Here is a 9,527-nt window from a genome sequence, read left to right on the forward strand (position 1 = left end):
ATTTCCAATTCATAAACTACACTTCAAGATCATTCTCTGTAAAACCACTTTCCTGTTGGTAATATGTAAGTCCCAATTCTAATTCTTCCCTTAATGCCTTTATTTGTTACACAATTTACCAATATTTTCCAAACAGAAAAATAAAAGAACAAAATATCAACCCTTTATAATTATAATGCTCAGGATACAACTGTCTGTCAAGAATCTTTCAGGGTAGTGATTAACCAAATGAAGAGGAAAGCAAAAATCTTAGGACATGCAAGAAGGAATTCACAAAGAGGCAGTTTTACAGAGTGACTCTTCTCTGAATCTGCCATTTCCTATCGAGGAATGGCACAGAGCTGGTAGGGAAGTGGCTTCATCGTGCTCCCAAAAACAAACTTGGTGTTGACTTCCTTCACTCCTTCTGGCAGGGTGAATGTGAATGCTTGTAGCAAGGTGGAAAAGACAATAAAGAGCTCCATCCTTGCCAACAGCTCCCCCATGCACACACGGTGCCCTGTGAAGAAACAGAAAAGGCACTTCAGCCAAAGGATTTCTATCACACCTCCCTTTCTAAACTGCCTCGGAGTTTCTTTGCTTGTTTACTGCAGATTTTATCCTTTTCTCTTAAGTTTGTCATTTTATGATTCATAACTGAAAGGCTGCTTGTATTCCCCCAAAAAGTTTTGATCTACATTTACAGCAGGCAGTAAGACATTATAGAAACTGTCACCAGGCTGGCATAGTTCACATTTACAGTCTTCCCAGCACCATGCATTTTTCTGCTATTGCTTTGATAGCTGGATCTCTTTTCAGAGAGAAACTGGATCTGTCTTCCAAGAAAGAGTTTCTGTGTGTCATTCCTTGTCTTCTGATCTTTTCCACAAACAACTGGACTTGTCTCTTCTTGGAGTGTGTGTCATTCCTTGTCTTCTGATCTTTTCCACAAACAACTGGACTTGTCTCTTCTTGGAGATATTTAAAACAGTTTGTATACGCCCATTTGTAGGTGCCTTCCCAGTTATTTTGAGGAATGAATGGATCTGAAGTTGTTACCACAAGGAGTAAATAAATCCCTGTTCAGTGCACTTACCTATAGCAAATGGTAAGAATGCTTCTCTGTTTACAAAGTTTCCATCTTTATCCAGAAAGTGGCCTGGGTTGAACTGATCAGGTGTCTCCCATTTTCCAGGATCAGCCAGAACAGAGTCAATATTTGCTAAAACTACTGTGTTCTGAAAAAAAAAGGAGCAGTGGCTTCAATAAAAACTGTGACTGTAGAGTCTACTGATATCTAGGACAAAGCCTTGTGAAAGGCCATCCACAGGCACAGTCAAACATTAGAGGCACTAGAAGAAGAGTTCATGCTCTGAGTCAGGAAAAACCTCAAAACCCTTTCTAAAATCATCTAATGGACCAAAGATCAAATTGATTCAAATATGCAGCACATTTGTACCTTTGGAATGCGATATCCCAGCAGCTCTGTGTCCTTCACACTCATTCTGGGCAGTGCAATTAAGAGTATGTTACTGTATCTCTGGATCTCGTGAATTACAGCATTTGTGTAGGGCAACCTTTTCCTGTCCTCATAGCAAAACACATGGGAACAACCCACAACAGCATCCAGCTCCTTCTGGACTTTCTCTAAGGAGGAATATTCAGCTTTAAATATACAGCAAACAATCTATAAACTCTATAGTCATAATTTTTCCTGTTGCCTTTTGCAGACAGAATGGCATCCAACTAGATGAAAAAGATACTTTATAAAAAAATAATACCTTCAAATTCCCATACAGATGACCTGAAAAAATTTGACATAGAGTTTGTTTATAGGTTGCATATATACTTTTAAAATAAGATAGTGGATGAGGTCATTCTATAATAATATGTGGCTTCCTGTTACATTTACTGCTCTAAAGCAATTTATAAAAAGACTTTTATTAATATTTATTTCTACAGGCAGGGAGTCAACTGGAAAAAAATATTAATCATGTGTTAGGGGAACAGTTTAGTAATTGATCAAGGATTGTTCTTCATTAAGAAGCACATAGATTTTGCTTGTCATCTACAGATTCCTAACTGCTATTCTGTAATTACTTGCCTTGGGAAGCACTTATACAAATTAGTTTTTCCCAAGGACTTCTTTTTTTTGCTTACAATCTGAGCTGAAATGGTATTTTCTGATTATTTTTTTTAATACTAGAGACTCTATCATTGCAATTAGAATTAAACCCCCACAAAACTTAAGAATATGTTAATATATCCTGAGAAGATGAAAAATCGTGTGAAAATTCAGTATGTGCAACCCAGTTTCAAGTCTTTTGAAGGTAACAAAATGGGACATCCTTTCTCCTTAACACTTCCACATTTTCTATTTGCCAGGCTTCTGCTGTGCCTGGTACTCAGCTTAAACTGTCAAATATGAGGCCTTTAAAGTGAATTTTGTACCTTCTAATCCTTTCTATCCCATACACTCTAGCTCTTTTCTCAGTCATTTTACCCTTCCAACCTGTAACTTTCTTCTGTGAATATCATTATTAAAAGCACACATTTTCAAGCTACTCACCCCAATATTAGCAACCCCACACTGTATTTAAGTTATTTCTACGGCAAGAGGCCATGAGCAAATCAAAGAGTAGGAGTCAGGGATTTAAAAGAATGACCCAAAGACTTCTTAGTGGAAATCTAATCATTACTGTCTGTGGAGGGGTATTGGTGCAATTTATCTCATCTGAGACTAAATTCCTTCAGCTGATTAAATTAATCACACCCTGCATTCTGTTTAGATCTGTTAGAAGAAAAAAAATTAAGCTGGAATGATTAGCCTGAATGTTAGAAAGGATACAGCAAGAAACAAATTAATGCAATTCACCTGATTCATACTTCAATAATTAGTTCCTCTACTTTGAACAGGCACAACCACTATTTGAACTCGTTTCATTGCTAGAGTTGCAGACCTCTTTGGATGCGCTTACCTTGAATGTCAGGATAAATCACCATATAGAGCAATGCCCACAGTAAAGTGGTGGCTGTAGTTTCTATGCCTGCTACAAAGAGGTCAGCAACAGTCTGGATCAAGTTTTCTTCATCGTAAGTTGCACCAGCATCTCCTTTAGTCTGTAGATACGAATTGAAAAGAAAGTTATGGCACACAAAAGAAGAAATAAACCACCTGGAGAAATCATGCACTTTTAAATTTACATTAGACATCATTATAATCAACGAAACGCTTAAAATCCCTTGTTGTTAGTGAAGTGTGAGAGAAGTTCAGAAGTACTCACTTTATCTATCTCATCCAAATAGTAATCAATAAAATGTCGATTTTCATCAAGCTTTCTTTTTCCTTTGTGACTTTCAAGTTCCTTTAGTAACAGAGCCTCCACAAAATCTCTGCTGGACTTCATCTTTTTAACTGATGGCAGAAAGTGACCAGCAAGCCAGGGAGACAACTCATACATCTGTAAAAGAGATATTTTAGATATGTGATATTACATATAACTGTGTGGCATTTAGCAAACTAAATCTGAATCCTAATACAGGCTTCTGGGGAGTGGAAAAAGCAAGTAAAAGACTGATGATTGAATTAGCATTAGATTGAAGGGATAGTGCCTATTCCATGATTCATTAAAGATTAAAGCCTTTCTTAATTCTATTTTTCCCTGGAGCAAAATTAAAATTTCTCTCAGCTTTATAGTATAAAGTTATATGTATTTATTTATTTTTATATTTACATATATATATATATAGAGAGAGAGAGAGAGAGAGAGTTGTTTTAAAAAAACATACAAATACCTAATGAGAGCGTTTTGGAAATAGCTGAACTTGTGTCCACCCTGATTAGAAGGGTAGCTTAGGAATCATTTCACTGGCATCTTCTGGGATAGTTACAAGTAAGGAATTTTATTTTATCTTATCTAGCCAAAGTATCAAAATAGTCCTTAAATCCTCTAGGACCTTACTTACAGCAGTTTCCAGTTAGTCAGAGATGGTGGAAATCATACAAGACACAGAACTGGATGAGTTCCAACAAGTTCTGCAGAAGCAGCTGCCTCGTGCATGGGTAAATTCACTTTTTGACTATACTCAGTACTGTGGTTCCCCCTCATAAATGATTCATAACAAAACTGCCCCAGTCTGAGGCCACCTGTTCTGCTGCTTTGGCAGCTGCACTCACAGATGCACATACAAGAGCAAGAGAGAGTTTTTCTCTCCAGTGGACCAGATGTGAAGTTGCGAGTTTGTGCCCTGAATGGAGACAGATATCATCCAGCAGCTAAAGGAGATGACACTTGCAGTGTCACTGTACTCTTGTAAGGATGTGCAGATGTGGTATAGGTGTTGCTGTCAAAAACTGTAGGGAAAAGCTGCCATTAAGCAATTTCATGCCATGTTACCTTTGCACAAAACAGTTGCTCTGTTTCTATGAGGTTGGCTGACAGTAGAGAAGGAAGCAGTAAAAACCTATTTATTCTTGATATTTTTGATAGCCATGTCATATAATAGAGTGAAGAAAGCTAGCTTGCCAGACAGAAATTAAGATAAGCTTATTTCTGAGCTTTTCAGACAATTTAACCCATATTTTACTACTGATTTCAGATATAGTTTCAAACTTTGGAGTTGTGCAGGTAGCACTTTTAAAAAGAAAGTCCTTTGTAGATCTCTCAGCCACGTAACAAATCTTTGCATTTTCATCCCTGTCCTCCATACACAGGAAAATTCTGTGCTAAGATGAAGCATAAGCAATTGAAGCAAGTTTTGAACTAGGCATCTTGAAGTGCTCCCCAGAAATTCTAGGTGCTCTGGTTTTTTTTGGGGTTTTTTTTGTTACCTTTGTAACAAGCAAGTTGCCTTTTCGCACTGTCTATCTATAGAGAGCAAACAAACAAACAAACAAAACTGATTTTCCTCACATAAAAGGAGACGCTGTTCAAAAATGCTGCCATGGTGTCAAAGGACTCAATCAGGCGGTGAAAATTCTCATCATCTCTGGAGAAACGATGTCCAAACATGATTGAACACATGACATTTGAGACCATATGAACAACAGGCATACTGGGGTCCAGAGGTTTTCCTGTAAACACAAGGGACTGCATTCACCATTAACACTTAGTGTTCCTGCTTTGCCCACTGACAGGAGAGCTGATAAAATTTCATCAACATTTCTGACATTAATTAGATCACTGAATGGCAAATTGTAATTTATTGGTAAAAGACCTGAGTAAAAAAGTAACTTCAGACATCTGAAAAACACTGTTGGTTAAAAAAAGGAAATTCCATTCCACTGCTAGTGGGAATGGAATTAGTAGTATCAATTATAAAAATACCCAGATATCATCAAACCTTGGCATCAGCAGATCTCACATTTGGCAATAACCAGGGTACAAAACCAGCTGAGACATTAAATATACAGATGAGTTGAGAAGAGAACCACCTTCTATTTTTGCTCATATCATTTTGCATTAGAATATTTCAACATACCCTGTGCATCCTTGTTCGAAGCTTTGCATATTTTATGCTTTTTCTTTTCTACAGAGGAATAGGAGGCACTGTGACACTGATTTTTTTACTGTTTGTTGTTACCCTGATGCTGTTGCCTCAAGTAACATGGAACTGACTCAGAAGTAATAACACTGATAGGGACAAGTGTGTGTGTGTGTGTGTGTGTGTATACACACACACTGGTATATTATAAAGATATAACTAGACATATATCTATAACAAGACAGGAATCTAATTCTGTGATCTTGCTGTGGGGTTTCACAATTCCACAAGTAAGTATCTCATGCAGGTAGCATATACAGATTTTTGAGACTCAGCTCTGCACATACACTTTGAATCCATTTTTGTAATCAAATAGTTTCAGAAGTTACAGTGCCCCATTCTCCCACTGCACAGACTGCCCTGCCCTCCTCACGTACCATTTGTTTTCTGTAAGTATTCCACCAAGTGAGCAGCCTCCTCTTGCAGTAGATAATCCTCTTTTTTCCCTAATCCCATCTTCCTCATTGTTGCCATTCCAAAACGCCTCTGTTGCTTCCAGACATGACCATTAGAGAACAAAACACCTAGGATCATAATGAACTAATGCTGTCAATGCTTTATAAATTGATGGTTTGGTAAGGTTGATACATCCAAGAAGCTTCTCTTTTCTTCTAATTTTTTTCAAAATTTTTACAGCAGTCTGGCAACATTCCTCTTTTCTTTCTTTTTGTATTTTAGCCATTCATCTTCTGCATAGAAGCTCTTACATTAATTCCATGCTGCCATTATTGTTCTGACAGAATACAGAATAGAATTGTTTTAAAAAGCTTGTGAAAATAGAAGCTTTTTCCTGATGTAAATTAAGGACTTTGAGGGTCTAAATCAGTATTCAAAACTAGGGATAAAACACAACACATTAAAAGAATTTCTAAGAATAAAAATTACCATTTCCATGTGTTAGAAATTGAAAGATTCTTTTTTCGGGCCTTCCAGCAACATCTTCAGCATGGGCAGTCAGACCTTCCTTCACTGCCTGAAACCCTTGCAAGACAACTGCAGGAGTGTTTGAAAGCCATAAGGTGAAGATATTGCCATGAATTTTGGCCATCTGTAGAACAAGGCAGAATTAGAGTAACAGGAGTGAGAACCAGTACTTTTAAATCAAACAAAATGAACCAGATCTTCTCCCTGGGCAGATGCCCTAAGAGTGACTGACTTTGAGAACAGAGCATCAGGTATATTCTCACATACAATATAGTCTGAAGTCAGGTTTCTATCTAAAGTCTTATTTATTAAAGATCATGATGTTTCTAAAATGTCAACCAATATTGCCAAAGTCTGTGATGTCATTTATTATGTCTTACAATTCAAACTCATTGTAGATGAACTCTTCCATCCTCACCACTTGCTACAAGACAGCAGTAGTTCATGAATTTGATGTGAACCATCTACAGATTCCCCTTTGTGTGTTAAGTGTAGCAAAAGCAGTCGAGGAGCTGAGAAACCCAGGAATCACCCTTTCCCTTCCAGCTCAGCAGTGACAGCCTTGTCTTCAGCTGCTGTGCACGCAGGCATCCCCACAGTGGGCAGGACAGTCCTTCCCCTGGTGCTGAATCAGGAACTAGAAAAGTAGCAGAATAGGCTGGAAAGAGTGGTGTGTTGCCAAGACATCCCAAGAAATGCAGGACCAGAGGATTACACAATTTTGCTGCCTGGGAGCAAACAAGAGGGAATACTTATGCACAGTGAGCAAAAATGTATGTGCTTGTACTTGCACATTTGTGTTTAATTTCATTTTTGTAAGGACCAATTCATGGCTTTTGAAACCTTGGGATGACCAGCACTGGTCTTCGTGTCTGGGATGTCAGAAATAGAAGAAAACACAGCAGACACAGGCACTAGCTACTACTTTATATTATGGAATAATAACACTTTGCCTTGAAATATGCAGCTCAGGAGGACGGAGCTGGCAGGACATGGAAAACGAGGGAAAGGGAAGGCTGAGAATGAAGAGGAAGAGTGAGGTGCTATTACTAACATATTTAAATGTTAAATATTTAGTATAGATGTATAAGAACTCTAAAACAGCAGGATACAAACTTTAGATGTGCTGCATATTACAATTGGACATAGAAAAGTGTTTGAGCATACTATGAATTATTTTAGCCATTTAAAAGCTCGGTCTTGCTAAGCAGACTGAAATCTCTTGTGAAAATCTGACCAAATCGTATGTCAGAAAATAATTGATTCTAAGATTTTTCAAAAAAATCCATTGAATAAATATATATAAAAAAATCATCCTTTCTGTACTGGAAACAAACATAACCTCAGCAGCTATTTCATGGGATACTTAGAAAATGCCTGTGCCACAAGAGTCAAAACACAGACGTCCAAAAGACAGCACAGAATTAGTGAGTCTACTTTAAAATACAGCTTCTTCCTATGTGTAAGACAGGATTATTATCATCATTATGGTTTTGTTCATATGCACATAAGGATATATATATATATATATATATATATATATATATATATATATATATCATAGTAAGTGCAAATTTTCACACAAAGAAACAGATATTTTAATTATCTCCACCTATTTCCACATTTATGCAATTTAGAAAAAATCCCTCCCTAGCATTCAAAACAAAACTATGTTCAACACAGCTACTTTTCAATCAGTTTATGAGTCCATTAGTACATTGCCAGAAAATACATACTTTTTTAAGATGCTCATGATGAATTTTGAAATTCATCTGCAGCAGATTTCCAAAGAAGGGATATGGAGTCGGCCCAGGAGGAAGATGTCTTCGCGTCCATTGCAATTTCAGAAACTCTATTAATAGCAGAGACAGCACAAAAAATACCAGCACCTCACTCACTGTTAACATTTTACTTCTGATTTACACAGCTGCGTTGTCTCTCAACAACTGCTGTGTAGACAGAGGAGAGATCAGTTTATCTTGCTTTTGGGGTACCTCCCTGAAAAGAGAAAAAACACTTGACGCTCCTATGACTCATCTCTTTCCCTCTTTATCACTTTTACTTCCCCACCCTGGAGAATTAAGTGTTCCTATTTCTAAGCATACATAATATCATTATGTTGCAGCCACACATCTGTCAAGGGACAGATTGCCTCTTCAAGGGACACAAAATGTAGGTTAATTATACACCTCCTTGTGCCATGACTCCTGCTTTGACAAAAATCTCTGCCCACGGTCCTGGTTTCATAAAAAACCTCTTGCAAGAATGAGAGATAAAAAAATTTCCTGAGGGTTGGCTGCACACCCAAGGGCAGTGGGGTTACTGAAAAGTTCAGGCTTATCAGTAGCCCTCATATGCACCAACCATGTGCTCTGCTACTTAACTCACCCCACATTGTTGATTCTCATGTTCTCTGCTATTCCTTTAATATTTTTCCTCACAGTTTATATTGAAAAGTGTTTGGGGGGTGGCTCTACCTTTTAATTTTGTGCCTAGGACACACACAGACCATAAGAGACTCCAACTGATCATTGGGTAACAGGAGTTTGTTGCTAATAATGACATAATACCCAAGTGTCCTCCCACACCCTGCCAAGCTGCACAGGGGAGTGTGGCTGATGTCTCCTTGACCAAGCACAAAGCAAAATTTCTTCATCCCTCCACCTGCCTGTGGCTAATCGCTGTGGATTGCCTGCAGCAGGAACAAAGATGACATACAGCTGCTTCTGAGAACTTCTTTCACAAGTGCTCTCATGCAACTGAGCAACTCCAGCTCTGCAAAGGGTGGCATTTGAACATGATCAACACAGATTTGGCACTTGCACAGGAACAGCATTAGCTTAGACTTGGCTCTGACTTAGACAGCAGCATGTAGCACTCTGGGAAGTCACCTAGATGGCCCTGCTGCTCACGTACCAAACTTACAGAACTGGCACAGCTAGAAATAAAAGTTTTGAGGTGTGAAGGACATTGGTTTACTCCAGAAACAGGGCAGAAAAATAATATTTACCCATCTTGCTGGCCACCAATCTAACTGAGAGCTAGGGTCAACCTGAAAAACTGAATTACCCATTTTGAGA

The 9,527-nt window shown here is 38.1% G+C and overlaps 1 protein-coding gene across 1 annotated transcript; it reads right to left on the reverse strand.

Moving 5' to 3' along the window:
- Positions 1-36: 36 nt before the first annotated feature.
- On the reverse strand, positions 37-9,099 carry LOC129124510 (cytochrome P450 2J6-like). Its single transcript, XM_077184046.1, has 9 exons — positions 8,184-9,099; positions 6,409-6,571; positions 5,901-6,047; positions 4,893-5,053; positions 3,264-3,440; positions 2,958-3,099; positions 1,439-1,626; positions 1,076-1,217; positions 37-499 (listed from the first exon to the last, which is right to left on the reverse strand). Exons 1-9 carry the CDS (start codon positions 8,352-8,354, stop codon positions 321-323), a joined length of 1,470 nt encoding a protein of 489 aa, XP_077040161.1. The 5' UTR covers positions 8,355-9,099; the 3' UTR covers positions 37-320.
- Positions 9,100-9,527: the final 428 nt, after the last annotated feature.

This window comes from Agelaius phoeniceus, chromosome 10, assembly GCF_051311805.1.
Source record: "Agelaius phoeniceus isolate bAgePho1 chromosome 10, bAgePho1.hap1, whole genome shotgun sequence".
Lineage (NCBI taxonomy): Eukaryota > Metazoa > Chordata > Aves > Passeriformes > Icteridae > Agelaius > Agelaius phoeniceus.

Bases quoted from the DNA above. Each gene is read 5' to 3' on its own strand.
- LOC129124510 (XM_077184046.1), bottom strand. From the start codon at position 8,354: ATGTTAACAGTGAGTGAGGTGCTGGTATTTTTTGTGCTGTCTCTGCTA. The intron at 5,054-5,900 runs GTACGTGAGGAG...TTGTGTTTACAG, and splicing joins ATACTTACAGAAAACAAATG to GAAAACCTCTGGACCCCAGT. The intron at 3,100-3,263 runs GTGAGTACTTCT...TCGTATCTACAG, and splicing joins ATTTGGATGAGATAGATAAA to ACTAAAGGAGATGCTGGTGC.